Genomic DNA, 26178 nt, shown 5'->3' on the forward strand with positions numbered 1-26178 from the left:
AGCCATGAGGCCTGGCCTCCTGACAGTTACTGTCAAACTGTTTCTGTAAAGCAGCTTCAAGTGACCTTCTCCTTTCGGCTTCTGAGTCTTCAGGGAATGGTTTGTTTTACCATGGGTGAGTGACCTGTTTTTAAGTGCCAGGGTGAAAAGCATCTGTAACATAATCTGTATAAGTATAAAGAATGTGTCATTGGTTATGCAAGCTGGAAGAAACTGGGCACTAAGTGACTGTGAACCAAGATGAGTAAGATCTGTCCTCCCTTCATACAGTTCTCTGTTTTACAGGGTACGCTTTAGGAGTTTTGTCTGTCTGAAATGACAGAAATGAACAGATGTTGGGAGTCCGATACAATGGGATATTTTCTGTGTTTTTCAGAAGCTCCAAGTTACCCCAGGGCAGTGCATGAGAATTTTTTGTTATTGGTGATTGTATACTGTTTAGTGTAACTTGTAATTAGAATAGCTGTGAAATACTCTCAGACTAAGATGAAGTGCTCATTGTTACTGTTTGACCATTCTTTAATTCTACAGTAATCTCTGTGATGTGCACTTCGAGGTACGCTCAATGTAGATTCGCATTCTTGTTTGGGTTAAGCATAACAAAGGGGTAAGAATTCATCTTTATACTCTCGGCCAAGAGCAGAAGTACACTGAAGAGACAGACTGCGCGTATCTTAACAACGTGATATAAATACATCTTCAGTATTGTAATTCCTACATGGTGCACAGGTCAGAAGCTACTATAGGGAACACACAGAATGGTTTTTACAATTAATTGAACTGGGTCGTGAGAAAGCTGTAACCTTTTGGACATATCAAACCAAACGTTACTTGACATCAGAACAGCCTTTTTTTAAACTTGCACTGGCCTTTTGTTGAAGCTACTGCATCCAGCGCAGCCGTGCAGGGTAGTGCTTGTGTGCCCACGTAGAGGAAAGCACCATGCTCTTTTCCAAGTCAGTTTTTGAAAAAGGAATGAGGAAGAATGTTGTATTTGTACATGGTAGGGTATCACATTTGCCAGAAGGTGAAAGGAAGGACAAAAGATGTCAACAGTTTTATCTTACTGAGTGACTAGCAGTAACACAAATGTTTAAAAAAAAAAAAAAAAAAAAAGAAAAAAAGAGGGCGAGGCCCAAAATACTGAACCAATAACTAGGGTAAATAGTATGAAAAACCCACCCAAAACAAACTAAAAAATCCCCACCTAACCTATTAAAGCTTTATATGAGGTAGACAGGCAGTGCTGATTTTTTAAAATAAATTTCTTAAATGGTGAATCTTCATATAAATCACTTTGCATTTTGTTGATTTGAATTAAAATCTTTGTTTCCCGTGGAGCGTGGTAGTAGAGCAGAAAGGTGCATGTGGGGAAGCTGATGCCAAAGCAGTCTGCTTCTGCTGACGCAGCGAATGTGAATGGGTTGGGGGCACTGGGAAGGTCGCCTCTACTTGAACAAAGTGTTACACGAACATACTTCGTTTGCCACTCAGTACGTTTTAATCTTTGCGTAATGCGTGTGTAAAGACTGAGGGGTCTCCTTTTCTGATAGGGAAACTCAGATTTCTGTGGTAGTCTAACATTTGGATGGAAGATGGATTACTTCAGGAATGATGGGTTCTCTGTTCTGTGACAGTTGGGCATCAGGTCAGCGGTTTCTTTCCGGTCTGTGTCCAAAAGTTGGGTTTTCTTGAATGCATCAGTAATTTTGTAGGGGAAAAGAGACCCATCTGTATCGTGTTAGCCACATATTAATGCTCATATATACCAAGTTAATATTTAGCATTGGTAAATCTTGACTCCCTGCTCAACTAAAATTAATAACCCTTAATATAATGAATAACGTGTGCATTTGTAATTGGATCTGCTGATTTGTCCTAAGCAAAGCTTCCTTAAGGAATTTGAGGCTGAAGAGCCCTTTCACCAGAGAAGTACCTCATCCACCTCATCATTTGTAACCAAGTATTAATAAATGCTGTGACAAAAATGCCCTGCGTTCAAGAAGTAACTGAATAACAAACAGTAAAGAATGAAAAAAGAGTCTGTTCTAAGGATTTAAATGTTAGTTAGGCCTGTGTTTGTAGTGGAACTTTTTTTTGAAAGAAGATGCACATTCATTTTCTCAGATAAATCCTGATCTGCCCACAGTCAGATATTCAGCAAACTTGTCATGTTTTTGGCACAAGAGCACTTCAAATAGGATGCATGTATTAAAGAAGAAAAACTCTCTTTCGTGACAAAAGGAACAAATAATATTTTAAAACCCATATGCCCTTTTTAATGCAGGTGCAAAGCAAGCAAGTTAGACAGGAAAATATGTCTGTTGCTAGCATCTGTCACAGCAAGCCTCACTAGCTGCTTAATGGAAATGGTAAATGGTTGAAACTAAACAGCTGTTATCAGGAGAAGAAAAATATTGAGGGAATCTTCCCATCCTGCTCTGTTTCCATTAACTCTTCATAAGGACAAAGTACGTTAGCCTAAAAAGGAGATCTATTTGAATATGTGTAATAGCTGTCTGTAAATCATACAGCATGTGTGCTGCTACATATGGTCCCTTGCAGATTTGAAGATCTGCTAGATAATTCGTAATTCTTGCACGTAAGGTGTCTTTGAGATGAGAAGGAAAATTATTTAGGAGTTGGAGTTTCGAAAATCTTGCTGAATTTACCTGTTTTCGTACCTCAAATAGATTTTGAGCTGTAGGCAAAGATGCTGTATATTAGTTTGATACATAAAGAACGGGTTTACAAACTCAATTCTGATTTTTTTTTTTTTCCCCTGCTCTTTAATTTTCCTTCAGAGCTTTTTTTCCTTCCCCTAATTGTGTTTGCTTACATCACTGTGCTTATTTACGTCTTAATTCTTAATAACGTCATCACAGAATAAAAAAAAAAAAACCTGCAAGTGCTCTGACCCCTGGCTTGTCAGCAGGCAGCTCTCAGAATCCTGTCGCTGTAGGTATTCATTTTTCTGCTGGAGGATTTCCCATCACAGGCGCATTTCCCTCTCCCTTTGTGAGCAGCTCGGAGCCGCATATTCCCTGGAGTCCCACCTGCCTAACCTGGTAGATGCTCTGAGGCAACTCTGCTTGCCCAGCAGCAGAGCGATGCTCCTCAGTGCCCGCTGCGGCTCTGTGTGCGCTGTTGGTGCCCGTGGAGGGAGCGCAAAGTGGCAGCGCTGGCAGGAAGGAGCGAACGGGGCCGTTCGGCCGCCGCGCCAGACGGCAGCGGGAAGCGCGCTGGCACAGGCAGATCACTCAGAACTGACCCGACGTTGGTTCGCAAGCGTGCGAATCGAAACCAGCGTCTTTTTTCCCCTTGCTGAAATCCAAATTTCACAGATTTTTCAAGTCTGGCTTGACATTCTGCTGCCTAGAACGTCCTTTTGAGTTTTGGCTCCCGATAAAAGGCCGTTCTGTTAGGGTCTGTAGCGTGGTGCCCCGCGTTGGGCTGCACACACGTTTCTCTGTTCCGACTGAGCCCCCAGGCAGTACCAGTGAGGTGACCTCTGCGTTTCCTTGGTTACTGTGTTAGCAGGAGCGCTCCAGCAGCACTGGCACAGATTTCTGCTCCAGGTACACGGGCGAAAGGCAGGCTGCGTGCAGCTTGTCATGCTCATGCACCATTCTGTACACTGAAGTAAAACTTATGCTGCAGAAACTAAAAAATGACAGCTAAACTTCATCCATGTTTGTGCTCCATAACAAAAATGCATATGGAGGAGAAAAGAAAAACAAAAAGCTGCTTCTAGTGGGTATTATTTAAAATAATTTCCTTTTTTTTTTTCTTTTTTTAATAGGACGATGACAACACTGTACCTTCTGCTCCTGATCCTCCAAGTCTTCTCTTGCATGAACGTGGAACAGGTTTCTGCTTTGATTCCAGGTAACTGTTACCTTTTATTGGTCTTTAATGGCATGGGTGGGTTTTTCTATAACTGGACTCTTTTACTCAAGGGCAGGGAGTGGAGATAAAAACTATTAAGCGTTTTCAATGAATGGTTGGTTTACAATTAACTGTCAGAGAATACGCTGTCAGACTGTGTAGAGTGTTTGTGCTGTACCTTATTTTGATGGAATGTGGACGATTTCTTCAGTAAATGAATGAATAACTTTTGGTTTTTTCCTCTCTCTTTCCAACCTAATTGTGAACCTAAGTTTAGAGCTTTTATAAAGTGTTATGTTTGCTAAGAGCAGGCATTTATGAGCAGAGAGAGTGGTTTCCCATGAAACTGCTTGGCCATTAAGACATTCAATAGATTTGTATTCAGTGGTAGCTGGAATTATGTCAAAATTATGTCGCTTTTAAAATGCCATGTTATTTTGGAATTCCTGTGTAAAACTACTTTAACTGTATTGAGCACTTTCAGCAAAGATGTTAATTTAACTGTGTGGTACTTGCTTAGATACGAAGCCGGCTTAAATTCACGTTTGCAGTAAAGCTCTTGACATGAGTGGCAACAGGATCCTTCTGTATTTTTCTTCTACAATAGCAGATTAAATAACTGTTTCCTCTTTCCTTTCTCTCCACCTCCTCCTGAAGTTTTGATGTGCACAAGAAATGCCCTCTTTGCGATGTGATGTTTCCACCCAACTACGACCAGAGCAAGTTTGAGGAGCATGTGGAGAGTCACTGGAAGGTGTGCCCCATGTGCAGTGAGCAGTTCCCGCCTGACTACGATCAGCAAGGGTTTGAGAGGCACGTTCAGACGCACTTTGATCAGAATGTATTAAATTTCGATTAAATACTTTGTTTTGCAGTGTAGTAGCTTAAAAACCCATAACTTTTGAGTAGTCCACTTACGGAACAGAAACAGTGCAGCTTTTCTGTAACCAACTTGGATTGAAAGCTAATGTACCCTCATGGGAGCTGTGATGAACCGTGGCTGTGAGCTGCTGCTGGGTTATCTTCTCTCTACCTAACGTTATACTGAAAAAATCTCCCACAAACCCCCACCTTGTTGTGTACGTAGCTATTTATTCCCCTACTTAGTGGAATTCGTAAGGACACAGGAATGACTTGGCCTCAGAAAAAAATGAGACCAGCTTCATGATGCTCTTCAGCTGCATAAAAACGCCACCAAAACACCCAGTGTTTCTCTTGACCATGATAACTAAGGCATGATTAGAAACGTCAAACAGATGTTTCTCCTAGCAGACTGGTGTAGTTTTTCTTTGAGTAACAGTTTAAATCAGAAAGTTACTTACCCTATGAAAAATATAGTTTTCTAGTACGTTTCTGAAACATAGATGCATGTACTGTGAGATTACATGCTTGCAACAAAAGGAGTGGCAGATATTTCAGTTTTACTTATAGAATGTTTGCCTGAAGGGGTAATGTTAAGTATGTTATACCTTAAGGCAGTATTTTGGAGTTGAAAGAAACAGCTGTGCTTAAATGCCTAAAAGTAATTGTTTTAAAAAAAAAAAAAAATCATTGCCATTATGTTGCAATCGCATTCAGTAGAAAATATTGTTACATTTTCACAAGTGGATTGTGTTCCTTTGGGCTTAGGGCTTTTAAAATCTGCGTTTTAACTTCATGTATTTCTTTCCAGTAAGTAAAACCATGTGCGTACATCTAAGCATTTTATATTTACTTTAACTGTATTAAGTAAATTTGCTTTCCACTTGTTGTTGTACAGTAGTCTTGTTACATTAAAAGCAAAATTACTCATGGACTCAGTGGTCCTTTTTTCCTGCTGCTCATTTTGATATCAGAGTTTAGGCTTTCCATAGTTACAGTAAGTGATGTTTCAGCTCTGTGTGACAAAGAAACTGCTGCTCACATCTGCTTGTGTTCTTTCTTTGGGAGAGAGAGACTTGGGGATTAAGGTTCTGAGTAGCTTCCATTGCCTGCTGTTCTCACAAACGTGCAATATATGGTTTGATGCAGGAATTATCAAAAGCTGGATGATGTAGATAAATCACAGTGTCTTGGGTAGCAGCTACTACATCAGTCCTCGTGTTCCATTTTAAGTCTTAGATTATATATTTTTTTTTTTTTTAACTATGAACTTCGTGTCAAGAGAAGGTCTGAGATAAGGCATGGAAGTACTGAGAGAATATTTTGTTGATTCCCCCCCTACTGTAACTCATATGAGAACAGTTAGGACAAGCTATAAAACCAAAATGGTATTAGTTACCATATCAGTAAAGACTTCGGAAGTCTCAGAGGTTGGTGTCCCACACAGGCAGGACGACCTCAAACCTTCAACTGTGCGGAAGCGGTGGCTTCTCTTACGTGTGTGTGTACACAGGGAATTACTTCAAAAGTTTCCTTGTTAAACAGCCACCCTGACATGGCTACTTAAAGTAACTTACCTGGTGAGTTTGCAGGTATATGACAGAAGCCAAACATCTCTACCACAACGGCACTGAATTCAAATTTTAATGATTTCTCCTTTCATTGTGATAGCCGCTTTGTTTTGGAAAAGCCTTTAGAAGAAAGGTAACCCATATCCTGCCTTAAAAGGGGGCTTCTATAGCGTCAGTACAAATTGTATCTGATAATATGAGCCCTGGTGCGATGCTGGAAGGAAAGAGCCTGTGAAATCTGAATTGCTTTTGACTGATTAATTTTTTTTCCCCCCCTCCAGGCTGTAGCATTCTGTGTTCACTTTGTGCGTTAATGGCGTAAGGCTTGCGTCAGGTGTTTATTGAATACAGAGTTTGATGATAACAAAATAAAATATGCAAATGAAAGACTATGTACAGCCCAAGAACTTAACTCTTTCGATTAGTAACGAGTAAAGCGCAGTCTCTTTAGGTCAGAGGCAGTTTATTTTAAATGTGATTTGATTTACATTTATAAGCAGCTTTCTTGACAGGAATTCTTTAAGTTGCCTTCAGTTCTAAAACAAACCTCTGTCACTTTCAAACTTAAAGTACTTTGTCCCCAACAAAACATATGAAAATATAATTTAAAGCACACTTTTCACAGACACAGTACAATACATTCACTATACACAGTATAACAAAATAGTCCCATCTTTACCTGTTTAATAATACTGTCACGATGAATAGGTAAATAGAAACTGGAATTTCATTTTATAGTCGAAAGGAATTTACATGCAACAATGACGTTTAACGACTGTTTAGCTGTTGAACGAACTTACCCAGCCTGGAGTTTCTTGCACTAGGAGCAGAGCCAAAGCATCTCTGTTGGCCAGATCTGTTGCCAAAACTGCAGAAGGTGGGAAGCGGCCACCTGGGGCCCGTTGTGTACCAGTAACTCTCACGTCTGGATCATCCTCCAAATCTGGCTGACAGTGCTGTGCTACACGAGCGCTGCCACCTCCCTAGGGTTTGAAAAAGCCGTCTTTTGTTTCAGTGCAGGTGTTCTAAACGCTTATTCATTAGGATGAATCCCAACTGTTTCAATGAGACTTCTACTCTGCTGGAGAATAGGTAATTGTCATCCTTACTAAGTTTTCCTTTAAAGCTTTGGAGAAAAAAAATGAAGGGAAAGCTCATTCCTCCTTTATTTGAGCTTTCTTTCGCACTTTAAACACCAGGAACTAAGGAAAGGCGATTGCTGTGTTTGAAACGGTGAGTTCCTCCTGCCCCCTCACCGTGTGAGCAGTGTTTCTGGGCTGGGGCAGGGCGGGGGTGCCCACCTCTGCTCCCGGCCAGCTAAACTCCAAGAATAGCACTTGTGAGAGGAGAACGCTCAAGGCAGGATGGCAAGCAACGAATGCTCAGGCGTGGTCCAGACACGAAGCGCTCTCAAGTTAGTTTTTGTTTTCAGTCAGTCTCTGACCACCTGCTGCAAGAAGCACTTAATCTTCAGTAAGGCTCATATGTCATATTTCAGCAAAATTAAGCGTAAAGCTAAACAGACACTTACTTCCAAATGGAATGCAGTGACCTACAATGAGAAGCGAAAAAAATGCACAAAGAAAAGCTCGAAAATACAATGAACGTGAGGGAGAAGCATTAGGAACTCCCTTAGCACAAATAATGGACCTCCTTAAACCATGCGCAGGATTTTTAATTTTTATTTGCAACCACAGGCACATGCTTGTACAGTAGTTGCAAGAATTGGCAACACATAAAACATTAAATCTGTTGGCAATAGAGAACTACAAAGTGCTTTAAAACTTCATCTGAGATGAAGATAATTGTTTCTCACACACACATAAATTTGCACTTAAGTTTTTCCAAGTGTCTTTCTAACAGATAGTTCAGGGGTAGATATTTAGTTGGACTGGGATATTGGTCCTCAAAAGTTTGATGGGCATGAACATAATATGACACCTTGTACAAAAAAAAAAAGTAATTTCTAACACTAAAGTGATTGCTTACTAGTTCGAATGGCAAGATTTTCAGCATTTCAAGAGGGGAAAAAAAGATTTGCAAGATAATATAAAATACAGCAAGCACACCTTTTTATGTATGTTATTTAAGTATGAAAATATTTTTAGCATATTATGTTAAACATTCTTTCTTATTTATATTTCCATTACCTAAAAGACTTGCTACTCCACTGCTAACTCCGTTATGTAAGGCATGTTAACTCTAGTTTGACGAGGGTGGTATTGTTTTGGTTTTGCACACACATTGACAGACACATTGAAAGTCTTCATCACGTTACAATCTCGAAAGGATGTCAGTGCCAAGCTCTCCTCCTCTTACTCCTCTTCCACGCTTCAGTACAACTAAATACGCAACGGCCCCCTAGGTTGTGGGATTTTTTGTAGTTTGTTTGTTTTGGAGAAAAATGTTCTGAAGAACCTATAGCTTTTATAGCACCTTATCTCAAAGTAATGAAAATGGGTATGATGATTACATGTGCAAATGTACAAAATCATTAACTCTACAAAGATACATCATTCCAAAATTACAGAAAATTTTAAAGCATGCATTTAATTTTTTTAAAGGGTTGCTGAATGCTTCCCCTGAAAAAGGTGGCTGTTCTCAAAATCAGCAACTGCTGGTGAGGGTTTCTTGGCACGTTGTGACCAGCATGTTATTGCTGCATCTTCCTGATAATCTCAGCAGACACGGGGGGATGGAAATTGATTGTGTGGTGCCGCAGGCCCTGAGCTGTCTTGTAACTCTTTCCGCAGCGACATTTGAACGGTTTGCGTACGCGGATTTGCGTTCTGTGGCCGTTCTTGGCATGGTACTTTATACCGTTCACATTCTGTGAGTGAAAAAGCAAACCGTTAGTGGTCAGGTGGTCTGGTAAGGGCTCCGCTTCCTGTTAAAAACCCAAAAATTGATTAGCGTTACGGGCAAAATCACATAAATTGCTAGGAGCTCCCGTTAAGCGTTGTGCTTTCAAGATACGGGGTGGGACAAGAAGCAGAACAATCTGCGCAGTTCTCATGCATGAAATTTGTCTACATGGGTAATCCTGATTTTTATCTCCCAACGCATGGCATTTTCCAAAAAAATACCATTTAATGGCCTCACCCAGAGATGTTCTTTGCTTCCTGACATTTTTTTTCCTATAGTGTTGACAAATTTTATTCAGAGGTTCATTTACAAGCAAACAAAGAATTGGCATGAAGACTGGAGTCACACTTCTTCAAAAAGCTGACGCTGCCCCCATGGCGTGTTTGTTCCGTTTGGTGTCATTGTTTCTAGATCTGTCTTTAGGCACCAGCAAATTCTGATAGTTTACACATTGTCTCCAAAGAATTCACTGCAGGAAACGCTGAACTTGAAGAGTTACGCAGGGCACTTAGAAAATAACCCAGAGAAGCCGTCTTCAAAATAGCTATTGTTTGGGAATATTCTACAGCTAAAACTAGGGAACTGGTCTCCACTGTTGTCTGGAGAGAAGGAACAAAAACCAGCACCACCACTCCCCCCATCCTTATACTGGCGCAGTCAGGCAACACGTTTTTGCTAGATTAATCAAAGGCCTAGGCCTTCAAAGAAGAGAAAATCTGGGGGTGACCTGCTAAACTTTTGCTACTGCAGTGAAATTTTAAAAAAAGCAAAGCTATCCACAAACCCTATATATATTTTAGAAACTACAAAACCCATTTACACTTTTTAATTTTTGTAATAAATCACTTTAAGATACTTCTAAACTAGTATCGATTCCTACAGATGCCATAAATCTTCAATCACAAATATTCCATGCCAATGGTACTCTCCTGATCCAGATTTTTTAATGGTCCACTCAGCCTCAAGTACACCGTGCGCTTTGACAAAGGGGGAAAAGTACTTTCAGGTAGAAAAATTTAAGGAAATGCTAAACCAGAAACCTACATGGAATGAATTGGGCTATGGAAGGTTTGAAAAAGAGTAAACCATGGAGAGTGTGAGGAGCTGGTGTAACACAAAATTTGACCTGTACTCCTGTCTAAAAGAAAACTGTTGTTAGAGTTACAGCCAACTCTTCAGCACTTTTTCCATGGCTGTGATGTAAACGCTTTGTTGTACGTCTGGGCTGAGGTTGTTGAGGTATGGCAAAACCCACTGCCGAACTCATACATCACTTTTATTGCTCTGGTTACTCCGGTTGCTCACTATTTACTCTCACAAATGATTGAGGAAGAAGATGGCAGTACAGAAGGGTGCTCTAAAAACAGAAGGAAACAATTATTAACCTGTGACCAGATCAGGAGGAGATAGCGAAGTTCAGACTGGCACTACCTGGTTTGCACGGACACAAGGACACTTTCTGGGCAGGGCCCCTTGCACGGCAGTACTCACGAAGCCACTACGCTGCAGAGAGCTTGCCATCCCCTTCAAGTAGGAAAAGCGGCGTCAAGGAGGGGTTGGGAGGACTTCTTGTTTCAGACCTGGACATTCATATTTGGTTTTGTATCTCCTGGCTGTTCCTCCTGAATTTTTCTTTGTGGGGCTAGTTCCTCCTTGCTCAACTTGCAAGCTCTGGCTTGCTCCTTCCTTTCAAGTAAACTCCCTCTTTCCCTCTCTCACTGCAATATTCTCCCTCCCGGAGTTTTGCCGAATCTCACTGCTCTTAGATCGGCCTTCCCGTGGGTCTGCCCCACCCGAGAGGCCTAGGACCCTTGTCCCATCACCTGCCAGAAAGTCAAGCCTAATGCCTCAGAATTTTTGGAAGTTACCACTTCTCCTCTTGCCCAGGGCCAAAACGCAGTCATGCATATAAGCTACATTTTGTATGCACAGAAATAGATTATTCTTTTATTACTGCATTTGCACAAACTGGAAAAATTATGACAAATACTCTAGGGTTTTCTCAGTAATAGTATATGTGCATTATTTATGCGGGTTTTTTTCATGTCTACCTATTATGTATCAAACTTCACTTGCTCTTTGGAAGTTGCCTGAAGAAGTTTTATCTACATCATACACACATTTTGAATGTCCTTCTCCAGAGCTACAGATCAAGTAACTGGCACACATAGGTGGTACGGGATAAAAGGAAAACAAATCACCACCTTCATAAATCCACACTTGAGCTCCTACAGGTAGCATTTTGTAAATCACTTTAACTATTTAATTCTCACAGACTTCTGGACCGGTCATCTAAATGTGGATGGATGACCAAAATTTGGTGCAGGTGAGCTCTGAAGGAACAAGACTACGATCTCTAGGTTCCTTTGAATCACACAGGTGATTTTTAAAAAACAAATTTAAGACATCAAATACAAATCATATGACCAAAAAATATGCTTAAATGGCAAAGTATAAAATACTTATAATTTGTTCTGTAGGTCAATAACTATAATTACAGAAGGCGGCAGCAAGTTTCAGAAATTAGTTCAGAGGCTTGTGTGTTAAGCATTTAGAAGTCAGTGTGCTCCAGATTCATATAGCTGATTCTGACTATCCCATAAACAAATTTACACATCATCAAAAATCACCATTTTTGTCCCCAGAATCTTCAGCTCCTCAAGAAAATCTGTGCCATACTACACAGAGGCCTTAGTACCAATACATATTATAAGCAAGCAATTTTATTTCTTAGTAAAGTTCCTGAAGAACAACTAAATGTTTATGACTCACTTCTACCGTGTTGCCTATGGGAAACTGCCAAGAGATAGCAGCTGGGCAGGAGGCCAGTAGGGTCTTCTGATACTCATCTGGGCTTGCGTATAAACATGTTCCCATTACAGTTTCCATTGTCTGCCCCAGCCTGTTCCTTGGGAGTATTTGTTGTACTCATTCTCGTCTTATTTACCTTTCCATAATGACTTTTCAGTGCAGAGGCCATCTTTTATCCTTGTACATTGTTTGCAAAGAGAAGCCCTTATCCCTACTAGGTCCTTTAAGCAGTACTGTTAATACAAATAACACATCTAAAAATAACATTTCTGCTTCTCAAATGTACGTCACCTAAGGCCAGACAAAAGAAAACTGTGTATATCCTCCTTTCCTCCTTGCTCCCTAAAGGAATGCATCCTTTCTCAGCCGTAAAGTGAGCCTGGCAATTACTGTATGTGCATGTCCGTGTTCCTGTTTGGAGCTCTATAATTGTTTTACAGCCTTGACTGTGATTATCCAGTACCCACCAGAAAACCCCAGTGCTTTGATCACAGGACTCCCTACCCAGACTCAGCAAATAATTCATCAGAGGAGGGGGTTAAGCAGAAGGAAGACGAAAAGGAAACAAGAAACACAGCTGACACAAAGCTAAAAGGAAGGAAACAAAGATAAAAATGTAAAAAGAAAAAAATTAGGCTGAAGAGAAAAAAGGGAGGAAACAGAGCCCACAGAAAAGAGAAATGAGGTGAGGCGGAGTTGAAGGAAATGTGTTTTCCTATCAGGACTAAACAGAGGTGAGTCTCTTAGGAAAATATGGTACTTTTTATTTGCTGCTGCTCTCCGTCTGTCAGTCTCTCTAAGGGTCGTTAATTTGTTCCCTGTCTGACTGTTCCAGCATTAATGGCGTACAAGATATCCCTTAGACAGTCCTCATGCATTTGAGATGAAGGTAGTGAGATAGCAGAAGCAGGCAGAAACAGCTTGCTTATTTGGGCAATAAAAAGACAGAGGGCTGGCAGTCAAACAGAGAACAGACAGGATACAGCAGCAAATTACAGGGTTCTCCTTCTAGCCTTTGCCATTAAGTGAATGTTTTCTGCAATGCACAGATGCCCTGTGGGCACAGTGACTTCTAACAATCACCATGGCTTGTTTGCTTCCTGAGCTAGGGATTTAGCTTTTATACCATACCCTTCATCTGGCACAGCTTCTACCACACGCAAAAAAAGTATTAGTCTTGAAAAACGTGGGTATATCTGTGAAGTAATACTTGCAAAGAGTCTGAAAACATCTTTGCCTCTGCCCTGCCCCTGGAGATGATGTTCAGTTTTTCCTGTAACTGAAGAGAAGTACCAGTACATAGTTCAGGCTGATCTCTGCAAAATAGACTGTTTGTCACTAAGAAATGAACACACTGCTTTCTTGCTCATGTTTTGAGTTAAGTATTGTCAGTATTAACTGATCTGCACATGAATCTGAGTCTTGTGATTTGCTGCCACGGGAGCTGTCACAGTCCAGAACAGCTGCAGCATCACTGAAACATGTTTTTGTCCATTACACTGTTTCATGCACAGTTTATCTGTTCTTGTCACAATTGTTTTATCTCAAATGTTACTGCTCTTCCTATATTTCTCTTTCACATTTGTGTTCTCTTTTAAGTCCCTACTCTTCAGTTATTTAAAGGAGAAGCCATAAAATAAAACTAGTATAAAACCAACCCACCCACCACTGCTTGGTGGTGCTTAGAGTATAGCTCAGTGGTTGAATTTTCCAGTACTTCATGTAAAAAACTCCAGAAAATTATTTACAAGAACTGTACCAGCATGCTATTTCTGTTCCTAAATGTCTATGACTACAGAATACCATACTGGAGTCCAAGCTCTTCAATACCATTTCATCAATCTGTCTCTGCACAGGTCCACGTGAAGCAATACTCCTGTCCTCACAACATCACAGCATGTTCTGTACCAGCCAGCTCAAGGTTCAAAGTTAAGATGTTTCACTCTCATAAACAGACAAAAATTTCTCATGATGGAGAGTAATTAAAAATGGGTGGTGGTGGTGGGGAGTTGTTTCCCAGCATGCCACGCAGACGGATGTAACCCAAAAGGGGCCAGACACACTGACTGCTGTTCAGATGAGTCACGAGCACTCGGACCCAGGACAGAACGATGCCAGAATTTCTCCAAGGCTCTGCCTTCCCGAGGTGACCTCTGACTTGAAAAACGTTAACCATCACCTTCCGCACATCTCCTTTACCAGGAAACACACCCTGGGCACAGTCTCACTAAAGGAGAGGCAGTATCTCTAGCAGTTAAGCAGAAGGAATTAATTCTGGCACTGATGGGCAGAGCTTTTTATTTAATGTCTCTGAAGGGGACCCAGGAGATTATTTTGCTGGTAGTAACGCCTGCATTCTGCAGTTAATTTGTCTAAACAGTAGAAAGCTAGTTAAAATATGTAAAGCAAAAGAGTCACTGTATGTAATCTCTCTTGACAGACAGGTATGCAAAAGGCTACATCCTTTGTAAAACTGGTAACTCGGCAGTGCTTGAGAGGAAACCAGTGAATAAAGTATGTACTTCGCTAAAATACCTCAAAAATAAATGTGAAAAGTCTATTAAATGAGAAAAGCACAAATTGATTTCAGAGGCTTTCCTCCCTGCCCCTCACTGCATCAGTGGGAAATAAGGTAGGTCTGCACGACTGCTTACCTTGTATCTTTTTTTACATCCAGGAACAGGACAGGCAAAAGGTTTCTCATCCCCTCCATTCATGCACATTGAACTAAGGATAGCTTCAGAGCTGATAGCACTTTCTGTAGTCCAAGACTCATCACTGTCTGATTCTTCATAGTCTACTTCCTCTTCATCATATTCACTACCTAGAAAAGAGAGGTAGTGAGATAAAACAGGAATAAATAAGAGCACAGCAAGATAACACATTCTGCATTTATTACGTCAGTTACACCGACTTGTAATTTCCCCACTTTTGTCTTTGCTGGAAGACAGTTATTTTCAATTTAATAAATCTATCTTTCTTATAGTTCTTTATTTCTTCATAAAGACACCAGTGGTTCTTTTTCTAATAACCAGGACAGGTTATTAATATATCTTCATAAACCGTTAACTGCGTGGGACAGAAAGTTCAAAGGACTGATTTTAAAATGCAGTTTCATTACTTCTCAAACACCAGGATCCTTCCTTCTTTCCCAGTGCCCCAACAGAAAATCTGTTTGTTTCCCCCCCCTGCAATTAAAGCTAATTTTAAGGCTTTTCTTTATGCAATACAATACTGAAGAGCGTAATTCTACAGATCATAAACAGTGTAAAATAATATGTTGACAAGTCCTAATGCATTTACTAGCCCATTGGAATTAATAGGAATTATAGCACAACATTAATAAGCATTATATTGTAGCAATTATAGTTGTGAAATTCATTCCCTCAGGTGTGGGGATAAATTGCATTGTGTGGCTGCTCTGAACAGACCGCATTATGTTCCAGATATGCTACGACAGCCACTTGAGCAGCTGGTGCTGAGTTTATTTATTCTTTTTAATTGCAATACTATTAATGAAATTCTCTGAAGAAGTTAAATGTGAAACAAGAGAAATTAGAAAAGCAGAATTCCAACTATAAAAATACTGTTTTTTAAAAAAAAAAAAAAAGCAGGGGAGGGAAGAGCCCCAGCTGATTAAAAAGAAAATATATGCACAGGGGGAGAGAGAGGGAAAGCTGAGGGAAACTTCTGTGGTGTCAGCAGGAGGTGGTGCTGTGTTTCCCCTCCCCTTTCTTCTTTCTCCTTCCCAGCTCTGCTAAATTTTATCCTTTCTGCTGAAAGATGATTTGGCTCCCAGTGCTGGAATAGCTCCCATTATTAAAGACAGTTATGTGCCACTTGCATGGCTCTGTTTGCTTCCCTCACATGCCCTTTAAGTGCCCGCCTCTAGGCAGCTCTATGCGCCGAGAAGAAAATGCAGACGGACGCCTCGCAGCACTTTAGAAAAGAAAAATCCTGACTTCACAGAGCAAACCCAAGCTGCAATGTACAACGGGGTCCGTTGGGGTTCTTTTGCTTCTGGCAAAACTAAACACACACCTATTGTCTCAAATTTTTCCCTCTGGATTCCCCGTCCCCCAGTACTCTCACTCAGACTCTGCACCTCTCCACCAGCGAGTGAAAACGCCTGTCAACTGGTAGCTGCAAATACTCAGGGGTCCTGAGCTTTCATCAGATACTGTAAGTCTGCTTACAGATGTCAGGCTGTCCACGTTTCTCTCCTGCGGTTTTCATCCGAACAGGGTGGTGCGCAGATGAGGAAAGACGGATGGTTTCCCACCGTCAACACGAGCGCACGCACACACGCTCTGCAGCACATCTGGAAAACTCTGCCCTGCTGACTGCGACTCCTGATCCCACACCGGAATGAGCGAAAGCCAAGAAAGCATTATTGACCTCTTAAAATATTTCTGAACTCTAGCAACAGTTAACCTAAAATGAAGTTAAGAGTTGTTATAGTTTAATTAACTAATAAAAAAATGGAGGCAAACCCACAACTCTGCTTCTATGATTTCCTGCCCTTGATTGTATCTCGATGGAAAAAATTCCTTAAGCTGTTCCTTTCAAACTTTTTAGCTCAGTGGGGTTTTTTAAAGCAAATGCAACAGAAAGCCCTATTGTAAATACACATATTCACTTCTAGGATGAGAAAATACACAACAATTCTAAACACTGATAGCAACAATTTCTGCCCTTATAATCACCCCTCTTGTAAGCCCCCTTAGGAGAGGCTGATTTCCTCCCCCACGGGATTTTGTCCCCGCCAAAGAAAACATAATTTCAGACTGTATAACATCTACACTAAGGCTATCACTACTTTTACTGATAACCAGGAGCATGCTTTTATGAAACAATGAGAGCTCTATAAAACTTAATATGCAATATGGCATATTAGGGAAAAGATACACACAACAGTGGGGAGAAGAAGCAATCATTGCCATTATGCATTTCCATAGGTTTTCCTGCACTTTCAGGGCATCCTTTTCATCTTCCTAGTAACTTTGTACAGTAAGACCCAATTCTGTAACAACTTTTGTCTGTACTTCACTTGTAAGTAGACTCGCTGAAGAAGAAAGACAGAAGAGACCAAACCGCGTGTGCGGGGGTCAGACCATCCTTATAGTGTTGTTTTAATTAGCTTACCTGAACAAAACCGCAAGATTTTGTTTAGTAGAGTCAAAGAGTATTTTAAATAGTATAAGCAAATGCTCCAGTGTCTCAAGCTTTTAAACTAAGACTTGTCACTAGGGATTTTACAAATATGATGAGCTTTTTCAAGTATGACGAACCATATAAATATATATTCCTTCGTGCACAAAACAGTAATACTAACGGTGCCAAGTACTTTAATGGCATACTACTTTATGCAGAGCTGGAACTGCAGAGTCTATCACTGGTTTTATCTAACAGTGTCCTCCTGAACTCAATTGCTTGTACTCTCGTTAAAAAAAAGTAATTAAAAATCTCAAAATGTATTTAAGAGAGTCTCAGTATAAATAAAATGCAGAAAACTTACTGTCTTGAAAAAAATTCATTAGCAATAAAAATTTATCCTTTAAATAATTATGTTGTTTCAGTTGCCATAGGAAAACAACACTGATTTAGCCAGGCTTTTAACTGATTCCGCCTCAGAATTTAATTTCCTCAGTTGTCAGTGTCCAAAAGCAGCAACCCTGGCGGTACCCTCGCTGACTGCGTGCGACACATCGGGGCGGGGGGAGAGGAAAAACAAAAAGCACAACACACAGGTTGGTGCTGCCATAATAACAGCCCCTAGATGAGGCATTTTAATTAAGTACTGCAAGGCCAAAGACGGCGGCTTTGCGAAGCTGTTCCCACGCCGAGCAGGAGTCCCCGGCCCTCGGCTCCACGTCAGGTGTACGGACTGCAACCCGAGTCGCCGGCTGTCGCTGGCTCCTTCGGGCAGCTTGCCAGGGTACCCGCCGTGCGCCGAACGGGAAGAGCACAGCAGTGCACTTCGATCACGATATACCTACCTTGCTTGTTTGCTTTTTTTAAAAAAAAAAACTTGCTTGGTGTTTCACAATAACAACTTTAAATATTTACTTTCTAAAAGGAAAACAAACAAACAAAAAAAACCCCCAAAAAATATTAAGCACCTTTGCATCTAACCTATGGCCTGTTGTGGGGTCTAACAACCGTGTGTCTCGGACAAGTATTTGCAGTAACTCTTAAGAGAGCCCCAAGAGAGCTGGCTCACTGATCTCCGCTTGGACATTGCCAGGCACATGGAGAACAGGACGCGGTGCTGGGGCACACTGCCCTTCTGGGGGACCAAGCAGAGCTGTTCCTGTGGCACGTGTGCTAACGGCCTGACCGTTCCTTGTCACCCACTACTCAAAGGAAAAATATCAGCATTAGGCTTCAGAAATCTCAAAAGCAAAAAAACTCCTCCCCCAGAAGTCAACAACACACATTTCTCAAAGATGAAGTGTCTAAATATCTGGAGGGGAAAGGGTGATAGAGGAGCACACGCTTTCAGCAAGGTGATGTACAAATACACAGTATTATGACTGTAACTAAATACTAGTCCTACAATAGCAAGAAAACTGCCTTCTCCACCTCTCTCCTCTGGCAATGCTCTTTTTGAAGCTCCTTGCTAGCTAGCTTGTTGCTTTTTACCATATCCAGTTTCATCATCTGGCTTTCATTCAGAAACCCTACATAGTTCTACCTCAGTCAAACCTAAACACAATGTTTTATCATCCAAATGACTCAATAACATCCTCCAAATACTGCCCCTGCCCTCACATGCAATATTCCCTCAGTCCTGCCCCATAAAGCTATTTCCCCTCTCTGAACACCAGTGGCCCTGCCAAAAGGCTCACTTCATCTGCGCTGCCCCCAGCAGATTAAAGAACAAAACAAAGGCAAGGAAAGAATGCTAGTTTTCTTTGCCTTTTTTTTTTTCTTCCTGGAATTTTCTGTGCTGAGACAATGCCACTGCTCCTCAAAGACGAGGTGGACTCCACTGGTGGAGATGGACTTGAGGTGGACATCACTTGGCACAGCTCGCACAGTGTGCTGTATCACAGCCAGGTATTATGTAAAATTGCTAGTTATGAAAAGACAGAAAACATACAGGGTCATAAAGTATTCTGGCAATAATTTAATTTTTATGCTGCGTTTAAACTCAACCCATCCTAAGTAAGAAGGCTGTCTGCACCACAGCAGTTTATTTGCCAAAAGTAAACACACGGACAAAAAGGGATTATGATTACCGCCTACGCGGTAAGAAGTCCTTGCACTTTGATGAAAAGCAAAGTTGCACCATAAAGACTTGCTCTATCTCTTCTTCCAGTCAGTTTTGCTATAGAAATCAGGGAGAACATCACTTAATCCTACAGCAAAGATCTCACCTCTTGAATGCCCGTCTACTGCTTTTTCCAGTAGATGAACTCAGTAATTTAAATAGCTCAAACGTTTTGTAGGGAGTTAATCGTTTGGCGTTCTGGAACAGACGTCTCAGCTACGCTGCTGAAAATCTGAAGCCTTATCTTTTATGTTTCTGGGGTTTATTCGGTATTCACACCAGTGTAGCCAAGATAAATTCTGCCTTTTGCGTGAGAGAATTCATTCCACCAAGAGATTTACAGAGGATTTCTCCCCCCAACTTTAAGTGACTCTTGGTTCTAGCAGGTGCACATCATTTGCAGTTATGTCACTTTTTAAATCCAAAGACTTCTATACTGTGCCTTGAAATACAAAAAAAGACAAAGCTGATGAAAACCAGCACAAGCTGCGTGTCATTACAATGAATACGACATATCTTGACCTCTGATCAAGAACATTATGAGTTCTTCCTTTCTCCTCCCATGAAGAAAAACAAACCCAAAACATCCCTGCCAATTATTTTTGTGACCAGAAAGCATACATTTAAGTATACAATGAATAACTATGAGCAAACAGCTTACTGCAGTGGGAACCAACATTGCTAGTGTCACTGAAAGTTCATGGTAATTCCAATGATCTCTCATAAAAATTCAGCTTCACACTTTGTCCCATGCGGGACTTGCAGTTTGTATTTCATAGAAACAGTTTTATGAGAGCACTTCTTATGTTAAGAAGTTTGCATTCCCATATACTGTGAGAGCTTCCTCAATAAAAAAAAAAAGTGAAATATTAATATTATGTGAATTTTGGTCTTACACTAAAGCACATTTATGGATTTGCCAAACTTCTTCCCTCTCTGCCCACGGACGCTCTCAGTCTCCTCCACGCTCACCAGCAGGGAGAACATTGCCACAGCTGATACTCATTGCTGATCTAAAGACGTATCAAGTCATTCAAAATGAAATATTCTTCCGTTACATGAAGCACAGGAAATAAACGCTAGGGGCAATGAAATATCGAACAGCTAAATGACATGCGTCATGGCTGCTATGCAAGTCTGTAGTGTAGAAGGTGTAGCAGGACTCTCTCGGCTGTGAGCTGGTACAAGTGGCACAATGCGTTGGCCCTGCAAACTCGTGCAACAAATTTCAGACACTGGATCATCCTAACAGATTAAGCCAAGGTTTTTCCTTTGCTTGCTTGCTTGTTTTCGGGATGGGAGGGGAAGGAGCCTCAGAGGACAGAAAGTATTTTTCAGCCTTTGTGAAAGGTCCATCCGGATTAATTTCTTGTATTTTCAAAAATACTTTTATCATTCATGTCCACAAAGTTGTTGTAAACACGTGTGTAACACAACTGAAGAAAACCCAGGGTAGTTTAAACAGAGCACTGTGTAGCGCTACTGACACCGGTATTTTAGATGGCAAGTGCAATTTCAGTGTTTGGATTAAGTGCCTACATAAAGTGAGCGTTAGGTTCACCACGGTGAAGGCTGGAGCCTTACTTCAGCCAACGGAAGCAAGTATAAGTAGTTAGAAGTTTTCTCTCTTATCCCAGTAAATATCTCTGAACCTCGTTCCTGGGAGAGGAGAGGCAAATCTCTTCTCAAAGCCAACTGCATGCTTGGCAGCTCTGCTGTCACTCGAGGGAGCTGCTTGAGATGGTTATGGTTTGTCAAACGGGCACTTGCCAAGGCTGGCAGAGACCTCCATCCCTCTGCACGATCACAAAAGAGCCATCAAAATAGCAATTACAACTCATTACTGACTCGGCCCTGCGCTGAGCGGGGGGGTGGCGCAGGGCATGTTGTGCTGGCCGCTGCCAGCCCCGCGCAGCGGGTCCCGTAGGCTGTGTGGTCTGCGGCGGGCGCTGCTGGGCTGCTCTCACGCACGCTCGTGCCAAGAGCACGTCCCTCGTCTTGCACTTCAGCCAATGTTGCTGCCAGCATCCTACTCTTCCTCACGACACTAGTCAGAGCAGGATTTGGCCAGAAAGATGTCTTCTGAAGAAACCAGCCTTCCGTCCAGCCCTCTCCTAGCTCAGATCAAGTATTAAGTGCTAAACAATGAGCTGTTTAGGAACTATTACTACTCAGAAGAACTAATTTTCTATTGTCTCTGGCTGAAGCAAGATTCAGTTAACGAACAAGCACCAAGAGAATTTCAAAAATGTACCGCATGCAATGATGTGAATATGGATTCAAATAGAAAAAACAATATGTTTTTTAACATTATTATTATGCACAGGCACTTAAAAGCAACAGAGAAAATAAGTTAGACAAAAAATTACTTTTTTCTTGTCTGTTTGCATCATTTGATGAGCAGCTTTCAGCCAGTAGGGTCTGCTATACTGAAGGAGGGAACATTTAAGCAAGCAAGGCTATAGGTAGATGTTTCCGGACATCCTCTCTCAGGGTTGCCACAGAAATGGCGACTGTAACTTGCACAGTTGCAGAGACAGTCTGAAAAGCTACTTTCCACAGCTGTTTTGGAGGGCGGTACCTCAAACAGTTTGAGCCACAAGTAGTTATGCACCCAACCCACAGATAACCTTGATGTTTTAAATGAAATGGTAGATTCTATGATAAGCTGATTCCAACATTTCAAATCAGCTTTAGTTTTCATTTAAATGCTCAATGTAAATTCACGCTGAATTTTAAGTGACTGAAAATGTATTCAATTACAAGGTTTGAATCCACTTTGGAAAGCGTATAAACACTTCAGATTCTACAGGTAAAATACAGAACTGAATATACTGTATTTTGGTATAGAATGATTTCAGCTGAGCTAGTCTATATGGGAAACCAGCCTAAAATCCTGGAGGTAAAGCTAAAACGATAAGGGTACAAAATAAACATAAAGGTTTTTATTTAAAGTACTATTAGTATGATGTTAGTAAGGTCCCTTCCAACCCAAACCATTCTATGATTCTATATTCTTAAGTACTGGCAGTAAAATTGGGTACTATTTATACACGAGATCTGCTCACCACTTTGGGCTACAAGACAAACAAAACTAATAACACTCAAGTTAAAAAAAAGCAGCCCTCCAGAGCCAATACAGGGGTTGGTGGAACAGCTGGACTCTATCCGGCCTTCAGAGGAATTGTATGTCATTTTCTATCTTGATATATCTGTATCTTGATATCGAAGGACATTCTTTAAAAATAAACCACGGAAAATCCCAATCCAGATATTATATATCCACTAAAGGAGCTTGCACACCTATATAAGCAGATATGTTACAACTTACTGAACGTATAAATGTATGCAAATAAAACATACACACAGTAAGCTAAATAAGAAAAAAGAATTCTCCACTTCCAATTACTTGTGAAAAGAGCAACTAATCACAAAAACATGCATGTAAAGAACCGATTCTGGAAAAAACAGTCAACTGATACCACGGCATGTGTTTTGTAGAACAGGACTTTCTGAGAACGCTGCAGAGGTGCTAAAGCAAATTGTTATAATGTCACTGCACAATGTGCTGTTGAGGTTTTATGGTCACACTGCGCCAATAGTCTCGGGAAGTTATTTTGCATTCTTATATAAACTTTTTTTCCCAATCTTGTTTTCCACAAAAAACGGCTTTCAGTAATGTACAATCTTCTGTTTATACATAGTACAGGAAAAACATGGTAAACCCAAGAACACAATCTCTAAACGTATTTTAAAACTAGATTTCTAGAACTTCATGTAAACAAGAATAAGCTGTTAAATGCTCACCAAAAAAGAGCATAACCTTCCTGTAATTAAACAGCAGAGCTTTACACGGCACTTTTTTAAAATCATGAAAACAAAAAAAGTAAATAAATAAATCAATCCAGCAGACCCCTCCCAACTTGAGGCTTAACCTGCAAATTAATGTAACAGTAATAAAACCTATGCCAGCTGGAATCCTTTCTTTCTCTGGCTTTGGCATGAGCAGCAAGAGCAGGTATACGTTTGAAGAAAAACAAAATAGGACATTTTGCACCTTTAGTCACAGGATGTTAACTGAACTCTGGCAAATGTTTAAAGATATTCTCAAAATGTTCAAGAAAGAATTAAAACCAGTTGGGGCTGAGAAAAAGAAACAATCCATCCTTCCTCCCCCCTTCTCCCCCCAGACATCTGTTCCAAACTTCTACTCCAAAAACCACAGTGAAGAACAGTCATAATTAATGTTATTTTGGCTTTTTACTTGCTAGGCCTGCATTCTGAGGTTAGAAATACAAAAATACAAGTTCAGGGCACTGTTACTGTACTTAAGGACCCTCCTGACGCATATAACAAAAAGGCAGTTTTTCTTTTCTCTTCTTTTCCCCTTTTTTTCATAAAAAAAGAAGAAAAAAATAGAAACAGTATCAGGAAACGGTTTCATGTTTAAGATAAAGGATTACAATAAAAAGTACCTACATAAATGAACTGCAGTTTATGAAGCTATGAAAATGCATTCGAGACGTGTTTTATAACATTGGGTTAAACATGCTTTACAGCTGCACAAAAGCTGTTCAGCCACTTACAGTACAGGCCATAAAACCGCTAATGCACACACTGCTCAGCCACCCCGGCTGCCGCGCGCTTGGCCTCCATCAGCACACCGACCCAGCACGGACGCACCGAGCTATGAGCCGGCTCCAGCCAAGGAGAATCGCTCTCCCTGTGCAGGCAGCACTCACTACAGGAGGCGCACCGTGTGCTTCAACAGGATTCGGCTACGCGGGGATTTCCAAGATGCTTCTGGGCTGGACCTTAGACCCTCACATGTGAACGGGCTCGATCATGCCAAAGGGATCATGCCGCAGGCTGCCCGTGGAGGACCAGGGTGCAGAGGAGCTGCAGCTACCCAGGGCAGCTCAGTGCTCTTTCAGCAGCTTCAGGCCGAGGGAATTCCACGCTTACGAGCCTCAGGAGGGTTACAAACCCCTGACCAGCAACGAGGGAGGCAATGGCAGGTTCTCCACTACAATGCACTGAAGGGCTGGAGGATTCACTTTGCACGAAAATATACTTCATGCTTCTCTCTACCTGCTTTTAAACGCTCTGACCATCTAGATTTAAGAAACTACAGCAGTATAATTTGAAACATAGCCCTAATGACAATACTGAGAATCACCAGTAAGGACTGAAATGCCTACTGATTAGCGAGCCAGAACCAAGGCTTTTGCCATCCTGCCTATGCGCAAAATCTACGGGAAAATAATTATATGTTTTTTAATTAATGCTACTTTGTGTTTCTGAGAAAGAAATGCATTTTAAACACCCAAAGATAAGAACACATTCAGTGGGGAGTGGTGTCTCCTATCTCTTTTTTAAAAACAAAGATTCTGATAAAGTAAAATCTGCACTGTGCCTGGTATGCTGTCACAAACCTTTCTTTGAGGCTATCACTATTTCAATCAGGTGTACAAAACATGTTAGCAGGTGTGAGTTGTTTCAGATGATATACCACCAGGCTGAAGTTGAAATGAAAGTACTTTTCAAGTTGTTATTTTCCATTGCTCCTTGGCTTCTTGTATCCTTTGGCACTAGAGGCAGAAGCGCTGAGAAACTGCCGTGAATGATGCTGTCTGACTATATATGGAAAAACCTTACAAAAAGCAGCCCATGTGAGCATGGACAAAGTACCATCTTCATCTTGAGCAAGAATTAGGGTGCTGTCTTTCACCTGCCAGGACACAAGTGCTAAAAAGACAAGAGACTATGGTAGTCTTGAGGTCAGCAAATGTCTCATATAGACTTTAGCTCACCTGGTAATACATAAGAGCTACAAATCACCCTGGTTTTCCTAGAATTTTACATCATTTTGGTGATCATGTATTGGCTAATGACGAATACACTATATCCCCTGTGAAATAAACTTCTCTGTGTTTTAAGTCATCTAGTGTGAAATGGTACATTAGTCTTTGCTTTTTTCTACTTTGGATTTGCTTTGGCTACAGTGCAAGGAAAACTGAAACATTTGCTTGAGTTTCACTGTCTTCAGAACACTGGAGCAGTGCTGGACTAAATAAGTATATTTTTTTTCTGCTGGGCACTATAAAAACTTCTTGAAATCATAATTGCTTTCAGTATGCTGACATGCAGCACCTAGAGTGATTTTTTTCAGCTATTGAGGCACTACAATGGTAGAACTGCATCTCGTTCAATCTTGCAGGGTAATGTTTTTTAATATATGTATGTGTATATATGTGCATAAACATAGACACGATTTAAATAAGCGTCTAGAAGTTCCCTGTGCTCAACTATAGTTTCCAACTTTCTGAAAAAATTTGTGCTTTCACTTTGTAATTTTCAAGGTAATTAGCAGATTACTTTATAAAGCTAAATAGTAAAAAAAAATAAAGTCCTTCCACCAATTGGCTCTTGTAGTATAAAAACACAAACATGAATGCCGTCATTGTTACGCAGAACCACTGAAGTTCCTCTTTGAGTGTGAAGCTATTCCTAAATTAAACCAGTTATGCCACAAGCTGTGAAAGGCAGGCACAACGTGCTTTCTACAAAACACGTATTTCTTACACATTTAGAGAAAGCAAGGTCCACGTACAGTGGGTGCGCTTCTACACTACAAAAACGTTATCACAAATTAGCACAGAGGTAATCTTCACTTTAAGCTTACTGCACATTTTCTGTTCTCAGCCCTGTTAAAAACCATTTGCCAGGTTAGACTACTACGATGGGGATTATAAAACAGTTCCTGAGCTTGGAAGTACTTTAAATCTACAAGCCATGTTTCTATTGCTGCTTTGTAGCTCAAAAAACAAAACTAGTGATGATTTTATGAGTTGCTATAGTCTAGACAACTCGGTTACTTTTCAATGAAATTGTTCCTTGGGGAGA

General features: G+C 40.8%; 2 protein-coding genes across 2 annotated transcripts in view; one reads left to right on the forward strand and one right to left on the reverse strand.

The window, feature by feature from the left end:
• TAX1BP1 (Tax1 binding protein 1) overlaps positions 1-5681 on the forward strand; it is a 65569-nt gene extending 59888 nt beyond the window's left edge. The window contains 2 exon segments of the mRNA XM_086614251.1: positions 3803-3888; positions 4546-5681. Coding sequence (XP_086470377.1) covers positions 3803-3888; positions 4546-4747 — 288 coding nt within the window. The 3' untranslated portion in view covers positions 4748-5681.
• A 3292-nt stretch (positions 5682-8973) lies between these two features.
• Positions 8974-26178, reverse strand: part of JAZF1 (JAZF zinc finger 1) — a 192067-nt gene continuing 174862 nt past the window's right edge. Inside the window, exons 4-5 of the mRNA XM_086614972.1 lie at positions 14651-14820; positions 8974-9150 (exon numbers count right to left, since the gene is read on the reverse strand). Coding sequence (XP_086471098.1) covers positions 8974-9150; positions 14651-14820 — 347 coding nt within the window. The remainder of the gene's footprint in view (positions 9151-14650; positions 14821-26178) is intronic.

This window comes from Tauraco erythrolophus, chromosome 7, assembly GCF_009769465.1.
Source record: "Tauraco erythrolophus isolate bTauEry1 chromosome 7, bTauEry1.pri, whole genome shotgun sequence".
NCBI lineage: Eukaryota > Metazoa > Chordata > Aves > Musophagiformes > Musophagidae > Tauraco > Tauraco erythrolophus.